This window comes from Ophidiomyces ophidiicola, assembly GCF_022830035.1.
Source record: "Ophidiomyces ophidiicola strain CBS 122913 chromosome Unknown scaffold_21, whole genome shotgun sequence".
Taxonomy (NCBI): domain Eukaryota; kingdom Fungi; phylum Ascomycota; class Eurotiomycetes; order Onygenales; family Onygenaceae; genus Ophidiomyces; species Ophidiomyces ophidiicola.
In genome coordinates this window covers 135,478-149,579 of record NW_026054661.1, presented here as the reverse complement: position 1 = coordinate 149,579, position 14,102 = coordinate 135,478, and the positions used below count along the sequence as shown (strand labels likewise).

Below are 14,102 nucleotides of genomic sequence, written 5' to 3'. Positions count from 1 at the left end.
CCGGTGGAAAACGTGCGGTCGGGCGACGGGCACGAGGAGATGGCGGGGGTGGGCGAGAGCGACGGCGACGGCGAGAGGTCGCGAGGGACTATAGAAATCGGAGCGGGAATCGAACGGACAGGGGGCTCGACGTTGTCCGCCATCGTGGTTGAAGCTGCCCGGAGCACGCCTGGTGCGGTGTGGAGGAAGCGGGCTCGTCACGACTGCTGCTCTGCTCCGTGGAACTCGAGAGCCGGGCGCCGCCGGGCGTGTCGTTGTTGTTCTCGTTGTTGGTGCGAATACGCCGACGTGTCACAGGAGAAGGGGGAGGAGTTTCAGCGTGAGCATGCCATGGTGACATTCTGCTTAACTAGCTAGTTGGTTGTTTTAATTAGGCCGTCGCCAATGCAACTGCAAGCCGGAGATTATTCACTTAACTAATAAAAGAACATCATTCATTCCCCCGATGCCACCGGTTGATGCTTCAACGGTGTCCTCTTCGTCTGCAACGGCTATGGCGCTCCTCCGCCTATCTCGACCCCTAAATACCCATCGCGAGAGCCAAGCACCACCCGCCGCACAACACAAAGCTTGGCTGCAAGAGCTGGTAAACTAACCTCTGCAAAGCAAACGGCGTGCGAGCAGTCCATCGCTAGAGCCACCCTGAAACAAACAGCCTCGCCAGCCTGACGTGCCTCGACCTCGAAGAGAGAGAAGCGGCTCCCCAAACCGAACAAACGCAAAATTGCGGGTAGAGGCCCAAGAGCTCTTGGGCTTGCACCCTCTTCACTCTTGTGAGCAATTCCCATGGGACGTATACTTTGCACGCGGTGTGGCTGTTCGCTCAGGAGTACGCCAAAGTGGGCATCCCGCTCACTTTAAACGGAATTGGCGTCCTTGGTTTGGCGGGGAGACCGCACTTGATGCTCGAGCTATGTAACACTCCTAGGTTCATCGCGACGAGTTTGAAGAGGTCTGTGCTATCACCAGAACAGTGGCTTAGCACAGGCTTCAACGGGCGGGAATACCCTTCTTGGGCCAGATGGCGTCATTGACATCGGTAGGTGGCAATGGCCTGCTAGATAGGGACTAAGAAGTCATATTCTTACGAGTACAGCTACACCCGACTAATGAACCCGCGATGGCTGTTTATGAGTGTCAGCATCATGATGTCGAGCGAGAGTCTCATGTCGGCTATATAGAGGATTTCGACTATGGCAAACTGCCAGAGATGCAGTATATCGGATCTCGAAAAGACCAGAAAGATCTTGTTCATCTTCGCTTCCCCTTCCTTTGCTACCTTGTCCGCAAGATGCAACTCTCTATCCATTCCGTGCTAGTCTTTGGTGCATACCTTTGCTTATGATTGATGTTAGAAAGCTGTGTTGAAAGTCAGCATTTTCGGATGACAGTACTTGAATCATCATTTTTGTCACTGCTGACCATTTCGGGCATCGAGATATATCTAGATCTCCCAATCCCCCAAGAAAGTAGCACTTGGTGCTATGTTAAGATCCTAGAGACTCAAAGTTGGGGGAAATAGTCGTCATCGAGCTCAGATTAAAAAGTTAAAAACACCCAAAATAATGGACATCTGATCAGAGCAGTCCTGTCTAGTGATTTCTGGAAAAACATCCTCATGAACTCTACAAGTTTTGTTTTGGAATGTCTGGGTGAAATCCTTTACTCCTTCTGAAAGACCCTTTGAGATTGTGAGTCAGGTTCAGCCTGAACAGACAAGGAATTGAGCATACTAGCATGCCTAGTACCTTCAATCATTGACGTGTGTAATATCGCGACTTGATCTAATGCTTTATTTCAACAGAGGCGGCGCTGCAAATTCATCAGCTGGCTGCTCAGAACCCATGCCAATGCAAAGAAGCGGGATCCGACCACATTATCAAATGTGACACTGCAGCCCAAGGGAATCCTTTAGCTCAAGTTCTTCACGAATTCGAAATTCAAGCTCAAGGACCTGTATAACAGCATCCTGTGAGGCGTGGCGGGCAAAAAGAGGCACTAATACGGCCTAGCTTTCACCGTCGTGAACGGTCACTTTGAATACGCGCCATTGTCTAATCGTGCCACGGGCCCCCTAAAGATTACCATGAGAACTGCTCAAGGCTAGGAATTTGTTTATTGTTTTGAAGTTCGTATATGGCGATGGCGGTACTATTCTCGAAGTCCTGTTCCTGCATGGTTGTATTTTGAATGTCACTATTGCAGCTTCTGTAACTCATGTAGAACTGTTGTGTACTCCTACTCTACCTTAGAGTAGTAGTGCGCGTCGCAACTCCCCACAGATCTGTGGGATATATATAGTTTGAGTAGTAGCTATGCCACCCGCCGTCCTGGCAATATAATTTTGTAAGTACTCCGTACTCCACACGGAGTAGGTATTTTCCATCCCTGCGCCGATCTTTAAAAGGGGGAGGCGAGGGGACACGTCGCGTTCGCCAACTTGGGCCTAGCGCGCAGCAGGCCCAAAATAGTTCCGGCAGCATCTCCCGCCGCCCCCGCAAGAAGACTTGACGCCAGTGACAGGTTGACAGAGACGGGGGCACTCGAAGGCTAGCCTCACGAGTGTACATTCTCACGGAGTACACTCTGCGCGGAAACACATAGATAGCCTTAACAATTGGCTTCTATATCACGCTGCACCTCTCCAGGCTGGCAGGCGTAATGGCTAAACGTGTATGGCGCAGTTGTTTGCTTTGGGAATCGGCACGTCGCCTATGGTGGCAGACTCGCTAACTCGAAGCAACTGTGTTTAGGTCGCGTTCACGGTCTATGGGAGGGTCCAGGGTAAGTTTGTCCTATCGACATAGCTCCTAATTAAGATACCTATGCTTTAAGCTGGGGCTTACGTGGATAGGATCGAGCTGACTTCAACCAGGGGTATGTTTCCGGTACGACGACTGTGGGCCTTGTTCTATCGAGCTCCACCGCTGATCGACGGCTCTTACGCAGTGATTTTACGCAGAAAAAGGCCAACGGCTACGGACTGACTGGCTGGGTCAGAAATACCACTGATGGAAAGGTGTGCGCCCCGAATGCTTTGCATCGCCTCTTTACCTCAGCCCCAAACCCCCTCTCACCATTTCCGTAACGAGTCATTATTGCGTGCTTACGCATCGAAAGGTTGAGGGTGAGGCCCAGGGTGACGACGAGTCGGTCCAACGACTACTAGTCGATATCGCCCAAGGCCCACCGCATGCGCAGGTCTTGAAGCTGGAGAATTCCGAAATTAGCCCGAAAGCTGGCGACGCTCGATTCCAGGTAGTTCGATAAACGCTGCAGCTGTTTTCTGGGCGGGTTGTTCTATCCGACTAGGGAGTACAGGAATGATTATGTAGCAGATGAAAACAAACCATCACCACTTTCATATAACTATAGCGTGTGTTATAACCTGTGTTACTATGTAAGTTGGCTTACACCTTGGTTACATTGGCTCCTGGAGGTTTTCAGCCCTATATTTCCTTGCCTCCATCTTTTGCGGGCGGACGTGTTGTTCTACGACATGTTGGTTAATCCTGCCTCCATCCCTCCGTACTTCCATTATTAGTATGTACATACGTCCCTGCAAAGGCCTCCTCAACAAGCATGGGTTATTATTGGCTGTGTTTTCTATGCCCTGACGTTTTAGTGGCGGTTTGCGTGCATTGGGCTACTCACTGGGTAGTTAACTAAGGAGGCGAAGGCCCAGACCACAAGATCAAGGCCTGAGCACGGACTTACTCACTCCCTGTGAACAGTCCTCTGACATGAAAATCCCACAGGAGAGGCAGCGCAACGACGAGAAGAAAGCATACCCATAAGTCTCCTATAGGGATGTATATTTTATATTCGCGGACGGCCAAACTAATACTTTGGATGTTGTGGTTTGCCTGCCAAGCTCACCATTCACCTACTCATAGGTAACACCGACCCGCGTTACGAAGTTATAACTTGCCAAGCCCTGATAACCCGGTTATCACGGCGGCTCCCCTAACAAACCCATTCAGTATAACTCGGTTATCAGCCAGCTTGGCGGCATGAGTTAGAGTTCATGTTATATGGGGCCCCCGTACGGTGAGCTGTAGAATTACTACTCCGTATGCCAAAACAGTACACGCGCAGGCAGGCTGGTAGCTTAGTAATTAGAGAGCTTAGTAATTACACAGCTGATTACACAGCACACTGGCTGGTTACTAAGCTCCGGCGCGCATAATGCCAAGACTTTTCATATACACTAGACTATATTGGGCCTAGTATGATAACTTGCCCCGCTAAAGTTAGACGGCACCTTGGCATAACTTACATAGTAACGCAGGTTATAACACACGCTAATCTACCCCCAATTACTGATGCCACCTGACCTTGAAGGATGGATATTAGGATTTCACTGCTCGCCCTATTTCTTGGAAATTGGCTAGGGATATGGATAGGAGTAAAGGAACAAGAGGTACTCCATATTAACACGTAGAACCTTCTAAAACACGGCAAATAACGCAAGCGCGGCTTTTTCTCTGGTCGAGAGAATCCTACCAGGGCGCAGCGCGATTTCTAAACTCTAGGATGCTTAAAGTTTGAAGGAAGATATCGACACTTTTTTATTCCTCCATACGGAGTATCGACGAATGGAAGAATGGAACTTACATATGGGAGTAGAGAGATTATGGTCTAAAATATTATCAAAAACAAAAGTTAGTCTTGCCATTCTCAATGTTTAGAGCTTTAAGAAAAAAGAGCGTTCGGAATAAATGTATCTCCAACAAGAATGGGCCATTTTAGCTTAGAGCCACTCAGCTTGAGCTGAAGATTGGAATAAGAAGAAGCATCACTGCTCTTGGAGCTCATTATTTCGTCATCCGGGGCTTAACAACGGAAAAGATATTGCTTATGTGCTGGCCATTATTCTTGTCCGAGCTTCATCATATATTGAAGGATTTGCTGGGGGTTTGAATGATGTGGAACCCGCTTTGCTTAACAATGGTCTCCCAATACTAAATGGAGCGGGCCAAATTGCTTAGTCTCTATCAGCTCTCCCACAGGACCGTCACTATTATTAGTTGTAGCAGGATAAACCACGAAGGAGCCTCGCCATTCCTCATCTTGGAAAAGCGCACTCCTAGAAGCACATCCGAGCACCCCCAACTGAGTGGTATAAAGAGGTCATCCTTCCCTGTTCAGAAGCCTCTTTTTTGCAGAATCAACCACACAGCATTTCAAGTCGAGCTTTATTTCCAATCCAAAGCGTTATCCAATTTATATCTTCTGTTGCCATTTCCTCCATTAGCAAACATGCGGTCTCGGGGTATCTTTTTCGCTCTCTTGTTGAGTGCTTCTTCTGCGTTAGCAAGTCCAGTAGCCCAGGATGGCCCAAAGCCTGTGGTTGCTATGCCTAGCCCCCCAACGCAGCCTGATCTTCCCAAGTGGCATGGTCCGGTTCCTGACGATTCTAACAAAGAGAAGAACTGCACGCCATGGGAGCTATGCAGCAAGAACAACTTCAGCACCTTTTCGCGAGTCTGTGTTTCCCCCGGAAACCCCGGCAAAATCACCGGTCAAGTGAGGGATATAAAGTACGGCGACGGCCATACGGGAGCATGGACGAAATTCGACCCAAAGCTCGGCCACTTCCCCGTTGTCTTTACAGTCTCAGTCAACGGTGTGGGAATCACGATGGCGGGCAAAGGCACCACGGATCCCTTGTCTGTTGAGGCACCTTCACCACAGCCAATTGGAGCCGGCTCAACAGTCAATCTCCAGTACACTCTCTCCGGGGGCCAATACGGACAAGAGGCAAATACCGTACCTGAGGCCAGTTGCTTTTTCAAACTTAGACATCTTATCGCTTAGAAACTTGATATAAGAATGGAAGCGCAAATTGGATGGGAAGTGCTAGGGATCTGGAGAACTGCAGGTGTGAATATGGTGAGACGTTGAATCGGTGTAATAATGAGGAGATTTCTTTCTGCGGATATATACACGCTCTTTTGTTGGAAATAGGGTTCTTTAGGAGACCTCTCCAGTTGATCAAGTGAATGTGTTGTGGCATATAAAATATAGACAGCTGCCGACGAACTAGACTTATTGTTATTGCGTTCGATTTGCCAACAACCTCTTCCACTGACTATTTTTGTTCCGCTTGCCTCCTTGTGCGCGAATTCGCTCGTGTTTGAGTCAGCGCGGCTGCCGCGTCCCGGGTTTGCCCGACGGCAGCACGTGAACGGGCTACGGCGTGCCAGGCGCGCCGCCCTGCTGCCCATCAGCCACACCGCGGCAGCGCCCATTGGCACAACGGGGCCTGCAGGGCTGGCGGGGTTGGCAGTGCTGGCGGCGCTGGGCGAGCGTCAACGTCGCTGGGACGCAGAGCAAAAGAGCGAGAATACTACGGACCTATTTATTATGTGTCAGTCAATGTCTGCGACGCAGTTCCGCAGCAGGGCTGAAGCCCGAGATCCCCGACGCGCCGCCCAATGGCGTTCGCAACGGCACCCCGATCGGGCCTGAGCCGCGGCCTGGCTTAGCGCCAGCCCAGCCGGGCCTAAACGCCCGCAGGCTTGTCGTGATGAAGTCATTGCTGGCGGGTTGCTATAAATTCTGCTCGCCCCGTGTGGCTCCCTCGCATTTCGATATTCGCCCCTGGAGTTTGACCAACGCCTGATTGCGTCTGAAATCACTCACTTTCCAGTGGCTATTTTCCCTTTTTATCGTCCTGTTGGAGGATTGCCCTCAAAAGAGAACCTTCACAAACACCCCTTCCAGCACAATGACCACCACAGCGGTTCCTCTAAAGGCCTTAATGGCCGGCTCAGCGCCCGCGAGGCTGTTTCAGCAATCGTGTCTGAGAACATCGGTGCGCCCCTCGATGATAGTATCGATCGGCCTCCGAACCGCCTCCACATCACCACTGCATTGCTATGGCAAACCAAACACCCCCAGGCACTTTTCAACCACTACACCCCGCAAACTGCAGGAATACTTCCCTCCACCAAAAACGAAGCATGTTGTCGAGACTGAATCCCACTTTGAACACCCTGTGTATGTTATCTTGGCGGGTCTTAGTATGAGTCAGACACTTACGTTTGCTCCAGATTCACCGAGAAGGAAATGAGAGATATCGTCGTTGCCCATCGTGAAAAGAAGGATTGGTCGGACTGGCTCGCCTTGGGTACCGTCCGCGCCCTGCGATGGGGTATGGATCTCGCGACTGGCTATAAGCATGCGCCTACAGGCAAGGAACAGAAGCAAGTCAGGCCATTCACCATGGACGAGCGGAAATGGATCATCCGATTCATCTTCCTCGAGACTGTTGCTGCGGTTCCGGGTATGGTTGGCGGTATGCTTCGCCACATGCGCAGCTTACGGCGCATGAAGAGAGATCTTGGATGGTAAGCCTCCTAATTATCTTTCTTCTACCCTGGTATTCGAATTGCTAACGCCCTTCTCAGGATCGAAACCCTTCTCGAAGAAGCCTACAACGAGCGCATGCATCTTCTCTCCTTCCTAAAACTCGCCGAGCCCGGCTGGTTCATGCGCCTCATGGTCCTCGGCGCCCAAGGCGTCTTCTTCAACGCTTTCTTCATCTCCTACCTCTTCTCTCCCAGGACCTGCCATCGCTTCGTCGGATATCTCGAAGAGGAGGCCGTTCTAACATATACCCATGCCATTAACGATCTTGAAGCCGGCAGACTCCCCAGATGGAAAGATATGAATGCTCCCGATATCGCAGTTACGTATTGGAAGATGCCAGAGGGCCATCGGAAGATCGTTGATTTGCTGTATTACATTCGTGCGGATGAGGCAAAGCATAGAGAGGTCAATCACACTTTAGCCAATCTCAACCAGACCGCAGATCCTAACCCGTATGCCGCGAAGTACGACAATCCAGAAGAGCCACATCCTACCAAGTCTGCTTCCATTATGAAGCCTACGGGCTGGGAAAGAAAGGACGTTCTGTAAAGACTTTCTATCTCTTACCAAACTACGTTCCCTATTTTATTTCTGTATTATTATCAACTCTGCACTTCTATTCTCCTCTCTGCATTCAAAAAGCGGCATACTGGTATTCGGGTGGGCGGTGACAAATCTCTTTTTTTGGCGTTTGATATTTGGGCTTACAAAAAAGATGGAGCTATGAAATTTTTCAGTTTATAGATCATATGACTCATTACCTATCATCTAACTACCCGAAGAAATGGTATATCCGAGACGGTCAAATTTCGATTTTGGTTTCAAAAAACGATAATTCTAGCCCCCAATCTAAAAAGAAAACATCTAGCAAAATCAAATGGGGATATTTTAACTGAGCACATTTCTTCAAAGGGGTATCAAAGTTTGAGAAGTACCAGAAACGCCCTCAACTTTTTATTCTCCCCGATGTCGTTCTCCACACTATTCAACAGCACAGACATTTCTGCATGCATGTGCTCTAGCACAGTGTAGACATACTCCAAACTACCAATCTTCTTCATCTCGGCAAGCACCCACTTCTTTGACATTCGGCTAAGACCACGCCCTGAGTCCTCGGCGCGCTGATCTCGACGAAAGATGAGATCTCTGGCGCGATCTGCTGCTTGGGATGGGGCGTTCTGAAGGAGGTGGATAAGTGGAAGGGAGAATTTTCCCTCCGATAGATCATCGCAGAATCCTTTCTTAGCGGCATACTGCGAGATTTTTCACAACAGCAAGTAAGCAAATTGAATGCAACCTCTCAGAAAGACCGAGAGAGGAAACGAGAGCGAGAGAACAGTATTTGCCATCGAAGGCGTTCTTACCTCCTCGGATACTAGGTTCTGATAATCATCGCGGATTTGGTAGTATCGTCCCATCAGGGTTACCAACTGAAGAAGATCCCTCGACTTCATGGGCTCCTTAGATACCGCTGCCATAAGTCGCGTTACCAGGCGGAAAAATCCTCCGGTTTTGTTATCGACCATTGAGATGTACTCTTCGATCGACGGGCATTTCGCTTGATGCCGCCAGTAGAGATCCAATCCCTGGCCGGCACATAGATTCTGTATTTCTTCTAAAGAGCTATCAGACTTAAACCGAAGCCCTGCAAAATTCTATTGTTACACTCACCCAGGAACACCATACGGCTCCTGTCGTTTGCGAGCTGCTCTACTTTTCGAGCAGCTTTTGCGATGATATAGGTAGTGCTATTGATGGTCTGGCCAGGTCCATATACAACATGTGCCGCGGGAAAGCCGCGTCGAAGCTCTGACCCATCTTGAATATCATCCAGCCTGGCAAACTGTTAGATACTCAATAATACTGCGGCAAGTAACCACCAGATGGCTCACATTAGAGATATAGTCACCAGATCCACTGCGATGCTCTTAATAACCTCTGCTAGAACGGAGTCGAGACGCATCCATTCCTGGAGGGTATCGATGTACTTTGCGATGCTATTTTTCCCCGGTAACGATATCGTATAGACATACGGAGAAATGCAGGCACTTTCATCCTGGACCTTTTGGTAAGGCCCGAGGAACAAACCCGAACCCCTTGGCCGATCCTTGACCTCCAGGCTCTTCTGGATGCCCTGGGCATCGGCCCGGGGTTCTGCAGACACTTGAGTAGTATAGAACCGCAGGAATCCAGAGGTCGAGAAAAAAGATCGATTGACGGTTCCGCGCAGCCTTCTACCTGATGCTACTGTATACAAAGAAGACAAATAAACGCCGGAGTGTTTTGCAAGGCTGATTTGCCATTCGGCCTGAGCCTTAAGGCGACACGGTAAACTCAAGCTAGACAAGTGACGAGGGTATAGAGCAAGGATGGAATTCCCGCATTGGCTCCAGAGCCTTGTTTCTCTCATTGTTCGGCAGGCGAAAGGATCATGGACTCATGGAAAGGGTTGCAGAATTTGGGCATGGGTCTGCATGGAGCCATGTAGTTAACTAAGGAGTGGGACTGTAGAAGGCTTAACAGGTAGTTATGTCAGCCTCGCGATATATCAGAAATACCATTTACAACGTTATTCTTCTTTCCGTTGAAAGTATCTACTGTTGTATCTTCGCTAAACAGAAAGCGACTTTTGAAAAGCCGAGCCTTGGACGAAAGTATCGTTTTTTTGATGTGAGATATGACCTGAAATAGACGTTTGATAGGAGCATCATTTATCAAGTATGTGCATGATGCATGAATGCCAGATAAGTTCAAATATGTACATAGAATAGCGATCCCAAGCTACACCACTCTTACTCGCCACTGTCATTGTAGAGCAGCTTGTTGGTAGTTCCCGCTCCCGGGTTCGAAATGGCGGGGTTTCCCAATTCCTTGAGGCGGTCACACACTTTGCTGACTTCAAGACCTTCAACGGACATCAAAACAGCGGCAGCACCAGCAACGTGAGGGGCGGCCATCGATGTTCCGGACATGACTTGGGTAGAACCACCGGGCTTTAGGGAGACGATCTTGTCGCCAGGGGCATATAGAGAAACTAATGAAGAAGGTTAGAAAGTCCAGCAAAAGGTCATATATTCTCTTCTAGGGCTAAGGGAAGTAAAAAAGTGCACGGAAGATTCACTGATTGAGCCGTAGTTCGAAAAGCCGGCCTTAGCATCATTTTGGGAGGAAGCAGAGATTGCACAAACACCTTTGGCAGAAGCCGGTGTGTAGCTCTGGGCGTTTGTCTATAATTATGTTAGCTCAAAGACCATGTGAACTCAGACTGATTTCTGGGCATACATTGTCATTTCCGGATGCAACTGAAAGGAAAATACCCGCTTGAACGGCATTAGTAGCAACTGCGTTCAAGGAATTGGAGCCCTTGGCACCCAAGCTCAAGTTCATGACAGCTTTATTGGTAATGTTATTCTGCTTCGCATGGCTGACAGCCCAGTTGATACCCATCATAATGCCGCCCAAGCTGCCTTGGGATCGTTCGTTGAGAACTTTGACGGCAACAATCTTGGCTTTCTTTGCAACACCATAGGTCTTTGAGCCGAATGTGCCAGAGGTATGAGTACCATGGCCATGGCCATCTCGGTTGCCTCCTCCAACGAAGTTACCACCCCAAGTTACACGTCCCTCGAAATCTGGGTGAGTGGCGTCAATACCAGTATCAACACCGTAGATTGTGATGCCTTCTCCCGCTTTGCTGTCATAGACGTAATCTCGGCTGCCTCCTTTTTTGTGGGAGATGCGTGGAAGGCCCCAAGTTGGCACATTTTTCTGGGTCTCTAGGGAAGCGGGTCCTACTGAGGGTTCGACGAATGCTTTCACAATGCGGTCATGTTCAACGTAGTCGACCTGGGCATGTTTTATTAGAAGAAGTTCAACGGAGTCAGGATTTCCATTTTACCTTGGGGTCATTGAGGATCTGGCGAAGCGTGTCTTCGTCAAAGCTACCACTGTATCCCTTCCAGTTGTGGACGTTATAAACAAACTTTAAACCTCCTGCACTGCTCGAACCGCGTTTAGCCAGATTTTCGTGGTGGATGCTGGCAATCGAAGCAGTGTGGGATTGGAAGTCAAGGTCGTTGACATTTCCCTTCATCGCCACAATATACGACTTGGGGATAATTTCAACATCTTTCGCAACTTTCAACAACTCCGCGGCATCAACGTATGCCAGCGCAGCAATTGACAAAATGCAGATTTTGGAAAGGATAGCCATGGCTGAAGTGACGAAGGGGGATCGAAAAAGTTTGACCAAAACAGCTGTTCCTCCATTTTGAGACGCAGAAGGGTAAACTTATATATTCCCCAGAGCGATAATCACTTCAAGGAAATGCCGATAGTAACGCCTGATACGGCTATTTCAGGAACGAGATGTCCCATGCCCCTGCCCTTATCAATATCGGAGGGTGATATTGGGTCAGCCTGCGTAAACAACCCTCTAGTAAAACAAAAAATAAAAAAGCACTATTGTTTTGGATAGTGAGGGAACTTTTTGTAGATGTGGAGTGAATAGATTTGGACTGTGACTCCATCGCCGCTGGGAGTTGTTGGTCCGATTCTCTGAGATATCATGTTGACTCAATAGTATCATTATTATTTTCAAGCTCAGAATTTAGCATTCAACTTAGGGCTTTTCGTGTTTTACCCCAGTGTATGCTTTCCAAAGGTCCCCAATAATCATACGTCGGGTATCTCATCAATAATAATAACATGCTCACCGTAATGATCGTCAGTATAGTAGTAAGTAAATTCTTTCTCAAAAAAAGAAGGACAGGTTAGCCGGGTCGAACAGGGAGTTCCCCGGAAAGTGTGCGCGGCACCAATTTATACCGTTGTATTTGTCCCCCAGCTTGACGATCTGCACTGGGGAAGCGCGGGGTAATATTGACAGTACCGCGAAGGACAGCAGACATGGCTATAGCACGAAACACAGCGGGAGAGGACTGCAATTCCGAGTCTCAGTGAGAGAAATGATTAAAAAAAGCGACCGCTTCCGCATCCTGACGGCCATGTTCAAGGACATTCGTCGCCGGTTTTCGAGATTGGAACGACACCCTCCACCGAAAGTGTTTCAGGGTTCTGATACCACTTTTACGACCTTGGGAGCCCTGGAGGTGCGGACGGTGTCACCCTTCCAGCACCAAAAGAAACGTCGGTATAGAGATGGACGGCGAATATGTTTCCTAGGGTTACTTGCGGAGCAGTTATGGGCTACTAAACGAGGGTCAAAGTTTTTTTCGCGGGGAGTAGGGTGCAGCATCAGAGTTAATTTGATATTGGAGGCTGCCCTCCTGACTGGATCAAACCATAGCTGGCTAGATTTTATTAAAGAGATGCGGTTGCAGGCAGGGATCTTATCTAGCGAAGGTGTGAACGCGCACGAGCTGCGATTCCTCGGTACACTTAGGGCTTCTAGAACCCTAATGGTTACTGTCCGAGCACATGGCACAGAGTAGATGGTGGCCTATCAACTAGACTCGCTGGGCTTCTATTCTTCTGCCATCGTTTGTGTCCCCGTAAGGTGAAGTTGTAACTGGAAGCGAGTACCTACCTCCTCCGTAGGTTGGCTTAAAGCGGCGGATTTGAACATGAACCAAGCCGAATTCAGGCTCTAACTAATTTGTTCTAACTATCTAACCTTGCGCCAATCACGTGTAGCAAGCATCAGAATCCAAGACTTTGACGACATTACTCAGTCCGTAGACCCAATAAATCACCTTCGATTTGAAATTACGCGGTTTAATGTCCAGGTGCACGATTTCGGTATCTTTTTACATTATAAGACGCCTTGCCCCAAGTTTTAGGGTGTTTAGCCTTACAGTATAAAGTAGCCAACAGAGGTCGGAGTAATTTCGCTCGATTGACCGCGCCGACCAATCATGGAGATCCGAAGCCCTCCATACACCCGGCAGGTCGGGATGCCGGCTGGAGGTAAGTATATACGGGCCCCGGGCTGTAGAACGCGCGTTCGACCAGTTTCTGAGTTCACAACGCCTCGACAAGGGGGAACGTATGCCACAACATTCACGTGGCTTCCCTTTGGTGTCAGGTTGTTGACAAGAGCCCTGGTGACTTTGATGTGGTGCCTTTTACTGAGGCGTAGTCCAGTCATGACAGTTGCCTGTTGCTGTATTGAAGATCTTTTGGCTAAATATTGACCGCCTCTTGCGAATTAATATAATAAACTGGAGACTGGAGGATGCTCACGAACGACTGCTTTCATCTAAGGGAACGGAAATTTGCTGCAGATATTGTCTGAAGCTACTTTGGAAAAGCCAGCACATATATCACTTTAAAGCATTGTTTTCTAGGCGTTAATACTGCTATGCCTTAAACTGGGGAATGGCTCGGAAAGAGGCTTATCTAGTAAGAAAATATTCTTTTGGTAAATAGCGGCCCTGATTATAACACAGGGTTTGATATGATCATCCACAGTTCGAAGAATGCTGTAAAGTCTGATTCGCGACACTGGCTACCACTTTGCAGTCATGATGAAGCCTAATCGTAGGACTTTGGTTAAATTGAGCACAGACGTCCAGTTAGTTATATAACAGGGCATACGGAGTAGAGATGGAGTGATGTCAGGGAGCCAATCAAGCTCGACTAAGCATTTGTTACATAATCAAGGGCTCTTGGCACCCCATCCAAATTTGCCTTTATCGATAACGCTTCACGCGGCCGCAGCTTCGCGGTTAGGGAATGTGGCCCGAGCAGCAGCAGTAGCTCGA

At 48.8% G+C, this 14,102-nt stretch overlaps 4 protein-coding genes across 4 annotated transcripts; 2 read left to right on the top strand and 2 right to left on the bottom strand.

The window, feature by feature from the left end:
• Nucleotides 1-5,262: 5,262 nt before the first annotated feature.
• Nucleotides 5,263-5,820, top strand: LOZ57_004803 (uncharacterized protein; the record flags this gene model as incomplete). Its single annotated transcript, XM_049253843.1, has 1 exon — nucleotides 5,263-5,820. One exon carries the CDS (start codon nucleotides 5,263-5,265, stop codon nucleotides 5,818-5,820), a length of 558 nt encoding a protein of 185 aa, XP_049107155.1.
• A 913-nt stretch (nucleotides 5,821-6,733) lies between these two features.
• AOX2 (inducible alternative oxidase 2) lies at nucleotides 6,734-7,926 on the top strand (the record flags this gene model as incomplete). The annotated part of the gene is made up of 3 exons (XM_049253842.1): nucleotides 6,734-7,005; nucleotides 7,059-7,355; nucleotides 7,416-7,926. The coding sequence occupies 3 exons, from the start codon at nucleotides 6,734-6,736 to the stop codon at nucleotides 7,924-7,926; spliced, it is 1,080 nt and encodes a 359-aa protein (XP_049107154.1).
• Nucleotides 7,927-8,294: 368 nt separating this feature from the next.
• LOZ57_004801 (uncharacterized protein) lies at nucleotides 8,295-9,787 on the bottom strand (the record flags this gene model as incomplete). Its single annotated transcript, XM_049253841.1, has 4 exons — nucleotides 8,295-8,630; nucleotides 8,742-8,992; nucleotides 9,049-9,212; nucleotides 9,270-9,787. 4 exons carry the CDS (start codon nucleotides 9,785-9,787, stop codon nucleotides 8,295-8,297), a joined length of 1,269 nt encoding a protein of 422 aa, XP_049107153.1.
• A 382-nt stretch (nucleotides 9,788-10,169) lies between these two features.
• Nucleotides 10,170-11,590, bottom strand: LOZ57_004800 (uncharacterized protein; the record flags this gene model as incomplete). Its single annotated transcript, XM_049253840.1, has 4 exons — nucleotides 10,170-10,411; nucleotides 10,499-10,604; nucleotides 10,660-11,223; nucleotides 11,276-11,590. The coding sequence occupies 4 exons, from the start codon at nucleotides 11,588-11,590 to the stop codon at nucleotides 10,170-10,172; spliced, it is 1,227 nt and encodes a 408-aa protein (XP_049107152.1).
• Between the last annotated feature and the right edge of the window lie 2,512 nt (nucleotides 11,591-14,102).